At 45.6% G+C, this 18512-nt stretch overlaps 1 protein-coding gene across 4 annotated transcripts in view; it reads left to right on the top strand.

Moving 5' to 3' along the window:
- LOC121570065 (triple functional domain protein-like) overlaps positions 1-18512 on the top strand; it is a 130087-nt gene that overhangs the window by 53474 nt on the left and 58101 nt on the right. For 3 of the 4 annotated variants that reach the window (XM_041881529.2, XM_045208466.1, XM_045208468.1), the window contains exons 3-12: positions 453-527; positions 1048-1162; positions 2907-3099; positions 4291-4839; positions 5736-5858; positions 11219-11410; positions 12729-12860; positions 13102-13332; positions 14728-14850; positions 15683-15874. In XM_041881529.2, the coding sequence (XP_041737463.2) occupies positions 453-527; positions 1048-1162; positions 2907-3099; positions 4291-4839; positions 5736-5858; positions 11219-11410; positions 12729-12860; positions 13102-13332; positions 14728-14850; positions 15683-15874 (1925 nt within the window). Of the gene's footprint in view, positions 1-452; positions 528-1047; positions 1163-2311; positions 2684-2906; positions 3100-4290; positions 4840-5735; positions 5859-11218; positions 11411-12728; positions 12861-13101; positions 13333-14727; positions 14851-15682; positions 15875-18512 lie in introns of those variants that run through there. The other variant, XM_045208467.1, reaches the window with a different exon arrangement.

The following is an 18512-nucleotide window of genomic DNA, read 5'->3' as shown; positions in this document are numbered from 1 at the left end:
TATGATGCTATCTATCTACAGTCACTGCTTTGTCTCTTTGACTGCTTGGTTGTACGATAAGGTTTGAACCACTTTGTTCATGATAGTACTCGTAACGTCTATGGTCTATTTTTGTTATTATTAGTAGTTGTCGCCATTCTGAATTCCTATTAGGCCTTCTCAAGAGTTCAACTTGTCATATGGTTGTAATGAGAAAGAGATGGCTGATTTAATCTCACTTCAGGGTTCTGCTGCTGGAACTGGGTCAACTTCAGAGACTGATTTTTAACAGACTGGTACACTCTGTGGCTCTGAACCTTTTCAGACCTAACCCAAAGCAGGTGGTGTGTTAGTAACGAAGAGAACATGCCTGATTGACTGTCATCATGTTATCAAGTCAACTTCAATCCAAAACTGAACCTCGATGGTCTGATCTGCTGTTCTGACTGACTGCATTTCTCTGTTCGTTTCAGGGTTTCATCGAAATGAGGAGATGAAGGCCATAGACGTTCTGCCCATCCTTAAAGAAAAGGTTGCCTTCGTATCAGGTGAGAAACACAGGGTCCCTGATCCATGGTGTTTACCATTCTACATGGTCTGTAGTATACAAGAATGTCATGTGACAACTCCAGAACGCATGCACATGAACACACACACACACACACACACACACACACACACACACACACACACACACACACACACACACACACACACACACACACACAAACTGCCTCACTGAAGCTCTACATTTACTACAGAGCACTGGGAATAGGCAGCACATTATGGTGGGAACAACAGCCTAGCCTACAACACAACACAGGGAAACATCAGGAAGGCAAGGTTTCCTCTACAGGGAGATGTAGCTACAGCTAAGCTGTGAGTGGAGCTCTCTGTGTGAACCGTGTCATGACCCTGACCTGCTGTGACTTACTGTTGACATGACTTAGTCATGTCAAGACTCATGACTTAGTCTTGCCTCTAACTAAAAGCAGGATTTGTCAAACCCTTTTTAGTGGTTGTCCATTGTTGTGTGTTTCTGATGGTCCTGATTCCTGTGTTCCCCAGGTGGCCGAGATAGACGTGGGGGTCCCGTCCTTACCTTCCCAGCCAGGAGTAACCATGACAGAATACGAACAGAGGACCTCCGCAGACTCATAGCCTACCTCGCTGGTATCCCCAGGTACTGTCTCTTATATGTAAATGATAACTGAACACACTGTTGAACCCAGCCTGGCCTTGGAGCCTCCTTTCCCTGCACTACACACACACACACACACACACACACACACACACACAGTATTAACTCTGAAACTTGGATAATGAAAACCAGCTTGTTGACTCTCCTCCGTGTCACATTCTATTGGAGTCCAGCGTAAACGAGGCAACCCTCCCCAGACTACCACCTGTGTATCGCTGTGTGTTTTCAAATTCGACTCCTCCCCAACCGTGATTTCCCTCTCTGCTTTATTTGAAATGGACTCATTTTGAGCAGTCACCTCCCTATGCAGCATTAGAGAGAATATTATACTCCAGCCCTCAGCCTGGTGCAGTACCGTTACCACTGACGGTTGATATAGTTTACTCAGTATACAGTGTGTGTGTGTCCGTGTGTGTCTGTATGCGTGTGCGTGTGTCTGTGTGTGTGTGTGCGCGTGCGTGTTTGTAGTGTAGTGCAGTGCAGGGCTGTATGTAGGTTAGACTCCCCCTGGGCCTCTCTCTGTAGGGGCTGATGACGCCAGCCTGCCAGGCAGAGCAGAGGAGAGGAGAGCACAGCAGAGTGGGTGACTTACTAATAACTAACTGCAGATAGATATTCTCAGGCCAGATCTCTCTCTCTCTCTCTCTCTCTCTCTCGCTCTCTCTCTCTCTCTCTCTCTCTCTCTCTCTCTCTCTCTCTCTCTCTCTCTCTCTCTCTCTCTCTCTCTCTCTCTCTCTCTCTCGCTCTCTCTCTCTCTCTCGCGCTCTCCCTCTCTCTCTCTCTCTCTCTCTCTCTCTCTCTCTCTCTCTCTCGCTTTCTCTCTCTCGCTCTCTCTCTCTCTCTCTCGCTTCCTTCTCTCTCTCTCTCTCTCTCTCTCTCTCTCTCTCTCTCCTCTCGCTCTCTCTCTCTCTCTCTCTCTCTAGCTCTCTCTCGCTTTCTCTCTCTCTCTCTCTCTCTCTCTCTCTCTCTCTCTCTCTCTCTCTCTCTCGCTCTCTCTCTCTCTGTGCTGTTTAGCCGCAGTCAAGCTTCTCCTCTCCTCTGTCTGTCTCAGTGTTATTGGATACTAGCCTAGAGGCTGACTAGTGGTTAGGAAAACAGTCTAGGGGATCTGGTGCGGGCGGCGTCCGGAGGGAAGGGGCGTCGGTCTGGACTAGGACGTGGGTGGCGTGGGCATTTGGCTAATGGCGTTGCTAGTGGAACGTTACCACTCAGGGGGAGGGCAGTTTTACACCCTCTCTCTTTTATACACACAAACAAACTCTCGCTCTCACTTTATCTCTCACTTACTTTCTATTTCGCTCTCTCTCTCCGGTTCACTCGTTCTCTTCCACTGTTATTTTATTTTTTCTCTCTGGGAGACGGTTGGGCTGGTCTTTTCAGAGAGTGAAGTCATAGTGATTTAGTTCAGAGCACAGGGCCTCCTTCTGTGCTGTGAGACACTCACGTTAAGCCTTAAACACTGGGGATATCCTTTTATGGTACTTTTGCAGCGGGACACTTTTGGTAAGCAGAGTCATTGAATATCTCAACAGTTGAATTTTTTGTTTTCGTTTTTCTGAGGCACCTGGTGAGAGATTTTCACCACCCATTTCATTTTCATTTGAATATTAACAATCGTTTTTTTTCTTTTCTTATTCTAACATTTGTCATGGAAGTACACCAAATATTTGAGTGGTTATTTGTGATTTTCATGGCTGCTTGTGGTTGTTGTCTTGGTTTGTCTCAGTGAGGAGGTGAGCAGACATGGCTTCACAGTCATCGTTGACATGCGAGGCTCTAAGTGGGACAGCATCAAGCCTCTGCTGAAGATCCTGCAGGAGTCCTTCCCTTCCTGCATCCAAGTCGCCCTCATCATCAAACCAGACAACTTCTGGCAGAAACAGAGGACCAATTTCGGGAGCTCCAAGTTTGAATTTGAGGTAGGTTCACCCTGCATAGTCTCTTGTGATGACATTCAGACAGAATAAATAAGTTGAGCGAGCGAACTAGCTACCTAGCGCGAGATTGGCTTATGGGTTCTGAGAATTGTACTATAGCATTATGACTCAACCGCTTTAATAATAATATGCCATTTAGCAGATGCTTTTATCCAACGCGACTTACAGTCATGCGTGCATAAAATTTTGTGTATGGGTGGTCCCGGGGATCGAACCCACTACCTTGGCGTTACAAGCGCCGTGCTCTATCAGCTGAGCTACAGAGGACCGCTTTGAATCGATCATCAGATGTGGATCTTTTCCCAAAAGTGTCTGAGGAGATTGAATGTCTTAATCATCTTTAGGCTATACTGAGAATATGTTTGTAGTCTCTGGAGATGTAAGGCATGAGGAAATTAGTTTGCAATTTGAATGTTTTTATTAGTTTTTCTTCAAATGAATTGTTTGCCTTCAAATGTAATGAAAGTTGTGTATAAGTGTTCCATGATGTGGTTATGAGCCCTTGGAAGTGGTGTGTGGAATTGGAAAGTGATATTAAAGCTGTGACAGAGAGAGTCCCGTGTGGGTAGGAAGCTGGAGCTGTTAAATTTAGTTCTGACCTATTTAGTGTGGAACAAGGATATATGGGCCGCAGAGAGAGCAGAGTCTCAGTAAAGAGGGCAGTTTGATTAGGGACATCCAGATTGGCGTTAGTCAGAGCCCATTCACTGCTAAAGAATACCCAACATACACATGAATGGGCTTTAAAGAGCTGTGGATACTGCATGTGTTGATGTTATCGCATAGGGATTTTATCCATGTGTTATGACTGGTAACATGGCTGCAGCTAAAATTACTGGAATGTTTTTGCCTACCTTTTCAAGTAAACATTGGACGTAATAGATCTGTTGTTGACCACTCCTCATAATCCATGTTTAATTATGTTGGTTATAGAATTTTGACTCACAGTGATAACAGAATCTATTCTATTGGTTTAGTAACATGATAGTCATTATAATAATGATATCTGCATCTCGGGCGTCTCATGCATTAGGGTGTAATTTGATTGTGCCTCTCCCATAGAATAAGAATGACGTCTAAGTGTCATAAGATGACATTCTACTTCTCGGATCTCCTTCCATACCTTCCTCATAGACTGCGGTTTATATTAGTGTCTGAACCCTCTTCCTCCAGACGGTCATGGTGTCTCTCGAGGGCCTGACCAAGGTGGTGGACCCCTCCCAGCTGACGTCAGACTTCGAGGGCAGCCTGGAGTACGACCACGACGAGTGGATTGAGGTGCGCGTGGCCTTCGAGGACTTCGCCGGCGATGCCGCCCGGGCTTTGGCGCGGCTGGAGGAGCTGCAGGAGACCCTGGCGCAGCGTGACCTTCCGCGCGACCTGGAGGGGGCACGGCGCCTCATGGAGGAACACGCCTCGCTCAAGAAGAGGGCCACCAAGGCCTCGGTGGAGGAGTTGGACACACAGGGACGCAGGCTGCTCCAAAGACTACAGCAGGGTAGTGTCACCCCTGGAGGCTACACTAACCGCGGCGGCGGGGGAACGGATGCTAACGATGGGCTCACAGGCCACCCAGATGCCCACAACCTGGTGCCCAAAGTGAGTGCCCTGCTGGACAAGCTGCATGGCACACGCCAGCACCTGCAGCAGCTATGGCACATGCGCAAGCTGAAACTGGACCAGTGCTTCCAGCTGCGGCTGTTTGAGCAGGATGCAGAGAAGGTGGGTTATGAACTAACTATACACTACTTTCACTGTTGTGTTAATAGAACAAGGCTTGTTTCTAATCAAATGACTCACATTTTAGTCCATATCTTTCATCCTAGCATTCGTAACTAGAAAGAAAGCAGTCTGTATTTGCACTAAGAATATTACTTCATAGCAAATAAAAAATCTGGCGAACAGAATGGGATAAGTAGCTGCAGGAGTAATGGTGCTTGTTTGCAGTATACTGTAATGGCCCATAGCCTGTCAGTGTGCATAGATCCAGCTACAGTTATATGGATGTCATGCAGCTATCAGCCAGATGGTGATGTGATGCCTGCCTGCTGTGGAAACAGACATGTTTGTCAGTTAGTCAGAGCAAAGCTTTAATTACATCTCCCCACCACCATCTCCTCTTCCTCCTCCTCTTCCTATACCACCACCTCATCCTCTTCTTCCTCTTCCTCCTCTTCCTCCCCAAGCATGTCATTATTGTCCCCGGTTATTAAAGCATGTCTCAGAGGTCAAGTTGAAATGGTAGCTGTCACGCTGAGGTTTCTTATCAGCTAGAGGTCACTCCAGGGTGACACGAATCTCGACCAGCTGTCTGGCGTTCTCATTGACAACATCACGAGTGTAGGCAGTATGACAACATGACACTAGGGTCAGGGTGACACACAGTTCAATACAGTGGAGTGGAGTCATTCCATCTGCCTCCCAGAGAGTCCAAACATCCATGTCATCAGCCTTTAGCCCAGCCCCCCTCTCTGTCGCTCTCTGTCTCTCTCTCTCTCTCTTCCCCAGAGCTGTAAGATATAGTACCTGCTAATAGAGATCTTCTTCTGTGTGCTTGTGCCTGCCTGCGTGCGTGTTTGTGTGCCCATGGGTGTGTGTGTGTGTTGCGCCATCCACAGATGTTTGACTGGATCATGCACAACAAGGGCCTGTTCCTGACCAGCTACACAGAGATAGGAGGGAACCACCAGCATGCCGGGGAGCTGCAGACCCAGCACAACCACTTTGCCATGAACTGTATGGTAAGAATACACTCTTCTACATTACTGATTGACTCAAGCCGTCCGTCGCCTGCCTGTGTCTGTCTGTCTGTGTCTGTGTGTTTGTCTGTGTGCGTGTATGTGTGTGCTGACCGCCCTGGCCCTCCCTGGCTGCCTGCAGGGTTTAAAGGCCCTAGCTGTGTTCTTTAGGGGAAGATGATAAATCACTTGGTCTCCCTGCCCTCTCTCCCTCCCTCCATTCCTCCTTGCCCTCTCCAGCCCTCCCCTGTGCCTTGCCCTGGTTGTCAGTAGTCAGTACAGGGCCCTAGCTCCGGCCCCCATCTACTCTCTGCTGCTCATGGGACCAACCAGGGAAAAATGAGGGCATGAATTGAAGCCCTTTCTTTTTGTTGTACTGTATTTTGGGGATTCTCTAGATCAGGGATCATCAACTAGATTCAGCCGCGGGCCGATTTTTTTCTTGAGCGGATGGTTGGAGGGCCGGAACATAATTACAAATAATTTTTAGACTACAAATTGACCGCAAGAAGCCAAAACAGATATAATATTTGACAAAAAAATTTGTATATGATCACGTCTCTCTATTATGTGTGGGTATACTTAGGAACAGATTTCCCAAATAAAAATAACTTGGAGCTGATTTCCTGGTGTTTTTACCGTTTTTAATTTTTTTACATGTCTAACAATGAAAATTCAACCCCCCAAAAAATAACAATGAAACTTGTAGGGCCAAATACAACAATTTGGCCCGCTGGCCGCCAGTTGGGGAACCCTGTTCTAGATTGTATGATGGTCTAATACTGTAAAGTACACTTACACTAAGTGGCAGTGCTCTTTCTGTATGACATTGTTTCCTTGGACATATTCCTCTATACCAGGGATTCCCAAATGTTTTCACTCAGGCCCCCCGTCCAGCATTGGGGAACACCCCCCCCCCCCACGTCTATTTCTATGAGCACAAACTGTTCACACCCCTCTTGTTGATGGAAAGAATTTTGCAAGTTTAAAGCTTATTTGCTGCAATTCTATACATTTTGTCATGGGGTGCAAAGAAAATGTTGCGGTTTTAAAGCCCATTTTCTTGCAATTCTATACATTTTGCCATGTCTAATGTGTATTCATGTGATATTTGAGTAACAAATAAAGTACAACAATATCTATGGGCTAAAAAAACTAAATAAAAAAACGTTAGCTAACATGGGCTAATTGATCTGGACATTTCTGACACGTCATAAATAGCTCTCTAAGGTATGCAATGACTAACATGACAAGATGAACTGATGATGCACAACCCAATTTCGAAATGTCACCTTTTGCATTCTACTATTACAACTTTCAAGAGTAAGTTTAAATCCGGACTGAGTTCCTTAAAATTCATGTATTTTATTTTATTATTATTATTAGATTTTTCTGCTGACCCCTCGCCACACAGTTTGGGAACCACTGCTCTATACAATTAAATGTTATCCTCTTATCATTTAGTATGATCTTGCTTGTAGAGGTTTATCAAGTTATTTTGTGCTGAGCCAGCCTAGCTTGTTTTGAGAAGCTGACAGACAAACAGGCCCCAGTGAGGCAGGGGGATCATCCAGACCTAGACCCAGCCCTGGTCACAGGCACACAGGCATTATTGTGCATGACTTAGCCATCAGTGTGCAGTGTCAACAATAGGCAGGGGGACTCTGGAAAAGAGGGACTGACGCCCCCTCTTCCCCAGGATGCCAAGCTTCCTGTTGACTAGAAAGACTGTGTGACTGTCAGGATCATATTTGGGAGGTAGAGCTATTTGCTGATGATGAAACTGTAAGGGTAAAATGGTAAGGTGGTATTTGTGTGCGTGCGTTTGAAAGGGCAGATTATCACAATGAAAGCATAATGGACAGCAGCAGTTGTAATCACAATGTGTTAATGTGTTCACTGTTGTGATAAATCTGCTTTTTGCCACCTTGAGTAAATATCCCAATAGCCCCGATTCCCCAGCTAGACTAGAGTTCAGCGATGCAGTTTAGGCTGGGGATGATGCTAGAGAAAAATAAAAATGATGATTATCTATGATTTTGTAATTTGTAATATGCTAATGAAAAGTATGGAGATGTGATGGTAGTCTGCCACCTATGGGGGTGTTGTAACATTACACTCTATGGTTCCACTTTGGGAAGAACATGCCCTTGACTATTGACAGAAATTCAATACCAGTTCAATAGAAAAGCAGTTGGCCATCCGATAGCGACACAACGGAAGCCTGTTTGAAACACATAATGGAAATGGTTATGCTAGAATGGACATATGATGTCATTTTCGCCTAGTCTCCTAGTGTCTCTTCTCTGTGTGAATATTAAACAAGGTAAATATGAAATAAAAATAGCCTTTCTGTCGTGTTCCTCATTTTGGAGAATCCAGCCAGTAACCCCAGGTGCTTCCTGTTTAAGACATTCTCCCCCCTCCACCCTCACCCTCTCAGAGTCTCTGAGCCTAGGGCTATGTCCCAAATGGCACCCTATTCCCTACATAGTGCACTACTTTTGACTAGAGCCATATGGGCCCTGGTCAAAAGTAGTGCACTATATAGGGAATAGGGTGCCATTTGGGATGCACCCTTGGATTATGGGTGTATGCCAAGTCCTCCATTACAGTGTCAGTCTCATTGATTAGTTCTTCCTGTTCCATCCTGATCCTATCTCCTATCTGTAACGTTGCCTGTTTGTTTACACCGAAAACACAATGGAAACACTATCACTATCATGTTCACTATACACCCGATGTCGGACCAGTCCCTTTGGCGTAGACAAATAACTCTTGATTGCATTTGTTTTGAATTCCCCAAGTCTGGGATGTGGAGATGGAAAGCAGCCACACTTCATATCTTTGCCATGCAAAAATGGGCTTTGTGACAGTAGTAGAAGTGCCAGTATTTTCCTCTGTGGAGTGGACCCTCCCTGCTCTAAGTGCTCAGTATGTGTGATGCTTGAGAGACATAGGAATGTTTTGTGGTATACTGTTGTGTGGATAAGCCTTGGTGTTGTATGTCATGTGATCAGTCAATGGATACTATGCAGAGGCCTGACCCAGTGTTTTCTTTCCCTTAAACCCACATCCTCCAGGAGTTTTAGATTAGACCTGTCCTCCGGCTAAGATACCATGCTGTCTGTCCTTTTATATCCAGGAATGAAGCCATGTAGTGGAGAGAGACTGTTATTTAGCCTCACATTTTAATGCTCCACAGATGTCAACCGGAGTCAGAGGCGTTTGTCGTTTTTCAGGAGGGCAGATGTCTTTATCTAGCCCAGCCCTGTGTGTGTCCGTCCGTATGTCTGTCTGTTTGTCCGCGTGCAGTGTTTTCAGCTCTCATCAGTTTAAACAGTGTTTGCAGACAGAGATGTTGAACATTGGTCCATTGATGCTCCCCTGCTATGGATTAGTATAATGAGGATTCACCAACCTCTGTTTCAGAGCACACTGCTGTTTTGTGTAATTCATTAAAGCCTCTCATTTAGATTAAAACCAGGCTACAAAGACCTGTAATTGTTTCAGCCAGGGGTAATTGAATGTTAACAGTCCTGCATGTAAAATTGAATAATTAATTTTAGTTTGCTGATCTATGTCTATCTTGCCACAACAGCTTTGAGTACCAAAATGAAAGGGACATGGTTTTGTTTTGTTATGTTTTTAGTGTGTGAGTAGTAGAATGACGCTGACAGCGTCAGGGAGGGTATCGATCCCTAACCGACAAAGGCTTGTGGGTTGTGTAATTACCCAGCATGCCGTAGATCTCTACAGCAGGCAGCGAGAGCTCATCAACTGTGTGTGTGTGTGTGTGGGTGTGTGTGTCTCTACAGCAGGCAGTGAGAGCTCGTCTCCCATAAACACCTCATTAAACTATTGGGATAACATTGTAGCTCTGACCACATGAAAGAGGAAGCCTACTAAAAGTAATGACCACTGTTTTTGTACAACACAGCCTGTGTGTGACTGTACCATAGACTAGATCCCCCTATTCACTTTTCCTTGAATTGGAAGTTGTACTATTACATTCAAACCCATCCAAAGTGTTCCGTTTTGAGCAGCAGGCAGGCAGTGAGCAGTGTAGCCTTAAGCCCTGTGATTACCACTGTGATATGGGTGATAAAGGAGAGGGAGAAACTCATGACCCGTGACTGAACCTCCTTTCTGTCTGGGTCGGATCTCCTGCTATGCCCTCCCTTATCCTCACCTCCCCTCCCCTTCTCTCTCCCCACCCAGCCACACACAGTGCTGTGGGCGTCCATCGGGGCTGGCTGGGGCTGGCTGAGTGGAAGCATGTGGACATGTGGTCAGACTAGAGGGACTTCCTCCGCTCCCATGTGTGTAGCCCCTCCACTCTGCTCGTCTCGCTACGCTTCACAGGATAACTAACATCAGCTGCCAGCTGCACACTCACCGTCACTTCCTTAAGCTTTTGATTGGCTGCGTTTGTTGGTTCAGCAGTTGGGTGACCATTTTGAAATGTTGTAACATGTAATTTACCATGAATCTCAAGTTGTTTTTTACTTCACTGATATTCTCAATTCTGGACACATTTTTGGCTTGACCATTCTAAGTATTTTCTCAACAGGATGCAGCTTGGTTTTTGTTTCACAATACAGGCACTTAGCACAGTGCTAGTAGCCGTCTTATTTGCTGTTTCCAGTTGACAGTGTACCTCCCCTCTGTTCACTGTAACATAAGAGAGTAGAGGCCAAGGATAGCTGGTGTTTTTGTTTGGACTGAAGTGGTTATTTTCTCTTCTCAGTGAGTAATAGTCTCTCTGGGTGTTTGTGTATGATTTGGACTGGGTTGTGTGTGTGTGTCTCCTGTGTTAACCTCCCAGGCCCTTACTATTGACGTAGGCCCTCCTGTGGCCGGGGCTGTAGCCATGGCCCACCCTGTGCTGATCTATGTCTTTCTAACCCTCCCTCTCTGTCTGTCTGTCTCCCTCTCTGTCTGCCGGTCTGTCTTTCTGTTTCCCTCTCTCTCTGTCTCTGTCTGTCTGTCTGCTTGTCCCTCTCTGTCTCCCTCCTTCCCTTCCTGCCCGTCTCTGTCTCCCTCCCTCCCTGTCTGTCTGTCTCCCTCCCTCTCTGTCTCCCTCTCTCTCTGTCTCAGTCTGTCACCCTGTCTGTCTCCCTCCCTCTCTGTCTCCCTCCCTCTCTGTCTCCCTCCCTCTCTGTCTGTCTGTCTCCCTCCCTCTCTCCCTCTGTCTATGTAAATATTGGTTACACTTTACTTAAAGCCTTCTCCCCTCTCCTTACAGAATGTCTATCATGTCTCCTCCCTCTCCTTACAGAATATCTATGTAACTATTAACCTTGTCATGTCTTCTCCCCTCTTACATGATATCTAATATGTCTCCTCCACTCTCCTTCCAGAATGTCTATGTAAATATCAACCGCATCATGTCTGTGGGGAACCGGCTGTTGGAGTCTGGCCACTACGCGTCGCAGCAGATCCAGCAGATCTCAGGTCAGTTAGAGCAGGAGTGGAAGGCCTTCGCTGCTGCCCTGGACGAACGCTCTACCCTGCTGGAGATGTCTGCTGCCTTCCACCTGAAGGTAGACCAGGTGAGGAGGATGCACACACATACACACACACAAAGACACTCGCGCACACAGTGGGCCACTCTTGTGATTTTCTTCTCTTTTCCTCTCTCTGCCTCGGTTTTCTCCCCTTCCTCTCTCTGTCTTTCATCACTTAAGCTTTTTCTTCCCTTCTGTCTTCCTTTCTCCTCCTCCCTCTCTCCGTAACCTCTCTGCCTTCTTCTCTCTTCACCTCTATTGTAGTGCATGAGGTCAGGTTGAAACTAGATGTCCAGAGTAGCAGGGTGGGCGGTATTATTATAGACTACAGGTTTGTGTACCCTACTATCCCCAAGGATTTGAAGCTACTCCATGGACTGAATCTTACCCTGCTTTGATAGAGGCTGGATTGTAAGCCCATTTTATATATGGACTTAGTTGTTGTCATATGTTTTCCAACAAACTGATTCAAGTGGAGGTGTCGTATCTGCTGTTAGGTTGTTTGCGGTTGGCATGTGAAGCTACGTTTCAGTGCTGTGTGTGTTTGTTTACCATGGTTATAGTGAAGCTGTGGTAAACGGAGACCTCTCTGTCAGTCTGGGAACGAGCGGGGGATGGTTGAGAAGAAACACAAAGAGAGAGAGAGAGAGAGAGAGAGAGAAGACTGAAAAAATGAAATGAGATGATGCCTCTGCCTTTTATCTCCCCGCCCTCCTCGTCCTCCATTTCTAGAATAATCACTTGTTTTGTGTCGTTATTCTCCTGAAGTGCCTCTACTTTCTGTCCTACTTTCCTCTCCTCCTCTCCCTGGCCAGCTCCCACAGGAACAGATGAGAATAGTTCCTATCTCTTAATGGTATTGTAGTACGCTGCTGGGACGATGCAGCGCTAATAATAATGCTAGCTAGGGCTGCCTGAAAGGCAATATGTTGCTTTCGTCCCCTGCCATGAATGTCTAATTGACTGATATACTAAACAGACAGACAGACAGGCAGACAGAGAGGGAGGGTTAGAAAGACATAGACAGACATGAGGACAAGTATAAGTATTTTTCATTGCCTGTTTTTGCCCTGTACACGTTTTTGTATTTTAGATCAAGAGTGTTTTTGTGTGCACTAGTTACTGTGGTTGGATGATTGCACATACAAATGCTGTGGTACATTTAGGTAGTCATGACGCTATTCCATCCTTCTAAAATAGAAAAGTGTTCAAGTAGTGGAACTAATGTGCCGTTTAGAATTAGCATAATATACCTTTAACCTGCTATTGGTTTTGATCTCCCTTCTTTCTGTAACACACACCACCATGTACACACACCCTTGTGATGACCATTATAATGTCTGATCATGTGTGTGTCCTCCAGTACATGAGTAATGTGGAGCCGTGGTGTAAGGCGTGTGGAGAGGGAGACCTGCCCTCTGAGCTACAGGACTTGGAGGACACCATCCACCATCACACAGGACTCTATGAACACATCACCACTGCCTACTCTGAGGTACTATGGGGGCTGCAGTCACTACACATTCTAGTGCCCAATGCTCATGCACTGAAGTGATTAGTGGGTGATTAGCACTTTTTGTGCTGTCTTGTTTTAAAGGAAAATAAATAGCATCTGCAACATGCACTAAAGTAATCCTGCATCATTCCGATTCAGATGTGTTTTCAAAGTTCATTGTCAACCTTTTCCCCACCTCACCTGGGATTTCTCTTCTCCTATCTTCTCCTTTCCTCTCCAGGTGAGCCAAGACGGGAAGTCCCTATTGGACAAGCTGCAGCGGCCCCTGACCCCGGGCAGTGCTGATTCGCTGATGGCCTCGGCCAACTACTCCAAGGCGGTGCACCACGTGCTGGACATCATCCACGAGGTGCTACACCACCAAAGACAACTGGAGAACATCTGGCAACACCGCAAGGTCCGGCTGCACCAGCGCCTGCAGCTCTGTGTCTTCCAACAGGACGTCCAGCAGGTACATACACACAGGCACACACACGCTTAGGCAGACGCAGGCACACACACACACAAACAAACACACAACACATAATACACACACACTGTACCATCATTGTCAGAGACTGCTATACTTATTGTACAGTGCTTTATCCATCTAAAACCTGATTTTCATGCATGTTCAAAACCAAAGAGAACCGTGTTGTAATTTTGCGGAGTACATTTAGCCCTCTCCACTTTCTTCAAAGTGTTTTCAGTGACTCCTGGGGTCTCTTTGTGAAAACGTATCTGCGTGAGTGGCTGACAGGCCCTTGTGATTAGGACTGAGCTGGTTTCTACTTCTCTGTGCCCTGTGGACATGCTCGCTATTCTCTCTTTCTCTCTCTCTCTCTCTCTCTCTCTCGCTCTCTCCTGCTCTCTCTCTCTCCCGCTCTCTCTCTCTCCCGCTCTCTCTCTCTGTTTCTTTCTCTCTCCTGATATGTACTAGTTGCCATGGTAATCCAATTTACTGCCACATAATGTGTTGCGTGTTCCATATGTCCCATAGAATGATGCGCTCTAAGAGGAGAGACCTTGAAAACCCACAATCAAAATCACGTTTATTCTTCTATTCAGCAATAATACTGAGATGAGGCAACTGGCCACCCATCTGTTCAATAAATAATAAGGCAATTATTAACTAAGATGTATTATCACAGTCTATAGAAATGCTGACACGTTGGTCTGTAGTGGATTATGAATTTCTTCATCCATGTTTCCTTATTAAAAGTGCCAGCCTGCGTCCCAAATGACACCCTATTCCCTATATAGTGCACTACTTTTGACCAGAGCCTTATGGACTAGGAATAGGGGGCCATTTGAGACGCAGCCCCAAACTTGGCACAGTGATGCAGAGCAGAGGGTAGAGGGTGGGTCTTACTGGGAAGGCATTATGTTATGGCAGTAGCCTTGGACAGAACAGGGCCTCAATAGAGCTTTCCCAGACACAGTCCGTCAATCTAAAGGTCCCGAAGCTCCCCCTTGTGGCACAGCACATCAGATCAGCCTATACATACAAGTAACATCCCTGTTCATAGGCTAGTTGTCACCACACCTGGGTTCAAATAGTATCTGTTTTCTTGCAAATGCTTCACGCATTTAATTGAGCCTGCATGGGGTGCTAGGTTTGGGACTAGCCTATTTAATTGGTTCCATTGTAGCTAGGCAGGCTCAATCAAACGCTCAACGTATCTGATTCCAAGTAGCGACTCTCCTAAGGTATATCACTGTACACAGATGATGTGATCCAGCATGTGCTACATCACTCTAGTGCCTTTATTAGACAGGGCTCTGGCAAACCCTCTCTGTACCAGTGTATTTCAGTCTCTCCCTCTCTCGCCCCTGTGTGTGTGTGTGTGTGTGTGTGTGTGTGCAGGTGCTGGACTGGATAGAAAACCATGGTGAAGCCTTCCTCAGTAAGCATACAGGAGTGGGGAAGTCCCTACACAGAGCTCGGGCCCTGCAGAAGAGACACGAGGACTTTGAGGAGGTGGCCCAGGTGAGCTGGGATACACACACACACACACACACACACACACACACACACACACACACACACACACACACACACACACACACACACACACACACACACACACACACACACACACACACAGAGAGAGAGAGAAAAAAATAGTATTTTTTTGTAGTCCCGTGTAGCTCAGTTGGTAGAGCATGGCACTTGCAACGCCAGGGTTGTGGGTTTGATTCCCACGGGGGGCCAGTATGAAAAAAAAAAATGTATGCTCTCACTAACTGTAAGTCGCTCTGGATAAGAGCGTCTGCTAAATGACTAAAAATGTAAATGTAAAAAAATTTGAACTTATTCATTTATATATTATTAGCCTGTGATGGGTGATTTGAAGGAGTCAGGCGCAGGAGGGTAAATCACAGAATAACAGGATTTATTCCGGAATACAAAGTTACGCAGTAATGCGTAAAAACAGCCCAGTGCACAAAACAGGCGCACTGGAACCAACAAGGCACACAGGAAAAATAACCCGGCGATACAAAATACACGGAGCTCAACCGAGCTTCACTATCCTCACAATAAACAATCACACACAAAGACAAGGGGGCGGAGGGAACACTTATACAGGTACTGATGAGGGGATATGAACCAGGTGTGTGTAATAAACAAGACAAAACAAATGGAATGATGAGATGAGGAGCGGCAGTGGCTAGAAGGCCGGTGACGACGACCGCCGAAGCCTGCCCGAACAAGGAGAGGAGGCCGCTTCGAAGGAAGTTGTGACATAGCCCATATGTTCATATAATTACCTGTAATGTGGCAGTCCGCATAATGTCTCTTCTAATGTCCCCCTGTCCAGAACACCTATACTAACGCTGACAAGCTGCTGGAGGCAGCAGAGCAGTTGGCCCAGACAGGAGAGTGTGATCCAGAGGAGATTTACCAGGCAGCCCACCAGCTAGAGGACCGCATCCAGGACTTTGTACGTCGCGTGGAGCAACGCAAGGTCCTCCTGGACATGTCTGTGGCCTTCCACACTCACGTCAAAGAGGTACGAGCCTGGGTCATTATAATTACTGCAGGTCCCCTTACAAAACTGTACTAATGAAAGTTATTGTTGTATTCGATCTACAGTGTGTCTCTAGTCAGGGCTATGGCTCAGAGTCTACTAAATTGCATGAATCTGAGTGTGAAACGACTTTTAACCCATTTAACTATTAAAGAAAGTTATATGTATTGAGATCTGCCAGCTAGCTGTTGTAATATTGATACCCCTCTGGAGGTGGTAATGACATCTGGGTTCTCCACTGCTCACCCTGAGGAAAGTTTAAGTTCTGCCTTTAAAGGTGTTCAACCTCCCCCTCGCCCCAGCCCAGTTAGTGTTGTGATAGAGATGACAGCCAGCCAGGGTAATAAGAGGTTTGATACAGGAGTTTAGTGGCATGAAGAATGTATTACATCAGTACTGCCACACAACACACAGCCCACACACTGAAGAGTAGGAGTGTGAGTGTGTGTGCATGCGTTATATTGTATTTATACAACGGGTGGGTCTAATCCTGAATGCTGATTGGTTAAAACCGCATTCCAGCCAGTGTCTATTCCACAACTAAATCTATGACGTTTAAATGCCTATTTACTCTGTTCCAAATTGCTTTTGGATTAACGTTTAGTTTTCAACAGTGGAGATTTGTATAAACCTTGCTGTCTGTCTCCAACATTTGCAACGTTGTTTCAATATTCAAATTCGATCTCCAGCTGTCACGTAGTAATGAATGTGTCGGGAGTCAGGATAAGACAGGCAGGCAGGCAGCTTTTCTCAGCCAGTCGAAATCATGAATCAGCATCATTTTTATGGATATATACAAAGAAATATAAATAGAAAACAGGTCAAACAAAGTGCAGCTAGATTGCAGTCTTTCCAGCTTCAGTTTGAAGTGATTGTGTTAGCTGTGTTGTTGGCTAGCTCCTCTGAACAACAGTGTCCTGATGAGAGAGCACATTTTCTATGCCAGGTGAAATCGCGCATCATTAGCTCATTGTTATGGATGTATCCAAATAAATGTCACTAGAAAACAGCAAATGCAAATGCAGCTACTTTGTTGTTATTCTGGCTGCACTGTTTGACGTGACTGTAAGTTAGCCGTAGTTGGCTAGCTAGCAAGCAAGGGATAAGAACGTTGCCAGCCAGTATGGCAATGGAACATTTAGAGCGAACGACTGGGTCGCGTCCATAGATACAGAACAAAAAGACTTAGCGACTGGGTCGTGTCTCTGGCAACCGAACCGATAGAACGAACGACCAGCCGGCATGGGTAGCAACCCTATATTTGTGTCGGGACTATATCTTGTGGAAGGATGAATTAGAATGAATAAATTAATCAAAATAACGTTTTAAATTAAAATATGTAAATCATTATTTGAATATGTTGGTAACCCGTTGTATAAAAGTGATAATGCCCGAGAAGCCGGTGTTTGGAGGATATATTGGCATGGTTTGCCGGCCCGAGACGAACACCCGTGCCAATATATCCTCCAAACACCAGCTTCTCATGCACTATCACTTAATTATGTGTATGTGTCCTGTGACAGCGGATGGGCTGCCCAAAGTGACTCTGATACTGACACACAGGGGTATTTTCCTGAGCGTAACACATATCTCCAACAGCCTAAACACAGTGCCTCCCTCCCCCTCCACTCACTACTCTCTTCTACTAGACTGGAGCCACTAGCTATTGCCAAAACTCAGGAAGCTGTTCTGTTTCTGAAATGCCTCATATTCAAAGCTGTAATTTGTCATGTCTTTATTTGTGGTGAAGATTACTTGTGTGCTGTGTTTGAAAGGTTTCCCTTGTAAGAAGGCAGACCTTGTGAATTAGTGTTTCTTCCCATTGTTCAATGTTCTGGCTGAGCGAGAGGTGACAGGTTTACCTTTAGAGGTGGTGCTTCACTATAGTGTCCTAAAAACAACGTTAAGCTTATTGTATTTTTCAAAACAAGGATCTCAAGTGTTTGATACAGTTGAAGTCGGAAATTTACATACACTTAGGTTGGTGTCATTAAAACTAGTTTTTCAACCACTCCACAAATGTCTTGTTAACAAACTATAGTTTTGGCAAGTCGGTTAGGACATCTACTTTGTGCATGACACAAGTAATTTTTCCAACAATTGTTTACAGACAGATTATTTCACTTATAATTCACTGTATCACAATTCCAGTGGGTCAGAAGTTTACATACACTAAGTTGACTGTGCCTTTAAACAGCTTGGAAAATTCCAGAAAATGATGTCATGCTTTAGAAGCTTCTGATAGGCTAATTGACATCATTTGAGTCAATTGGAGGTGTACCTGTGGATGTATTTCAAGGCCTACCTTCAAACTCAGTGCCTCTGCTTGACATCATGGGAAAATCAAAAGAAATCAGCCAAGACCTCAGAAAGAAAATTGGTTCATCCTTGGGAGCAATTTCCAAATGCCTGAAGGTACCACGTTCATCTGTAGAAACAATAGTACGCAAGTATAAACACCATGGGACCACGCAGCCGTCATACCACTCAGGAAGGAGAAGCGTTCTGTGTCCTAGAGATGAGCGTACTTTGGTGCGAAAAGTGCAAATAAATCCCAGAACAACAGCAAAGGACCCTGTGAAGATGCTGGAGGAATCAGGTACAAAAGTATCAATATCCA

This window comes from Coregonus clupeaformis, chromosome 28 (assembly GCF_020615455.1).
Source record: "Coregonus clupeaformis isolate EN_2021a chromosome 28, ASM2061545v1, whole genome shotgun sequence".
NCBI classification, from domain to species: domain Eukaryota; kingdom Metazoa; phylum Chordata; class Actinopteri; order Salmoniformes; family Salmonidae; genus Coregonus; species Coregonus clupeaformis.
The sequence above is the reverse complement of the archived record's forward strand: the minus strand, read 5'-3'. Positions and strand labels throughout refer to the sequence as shown.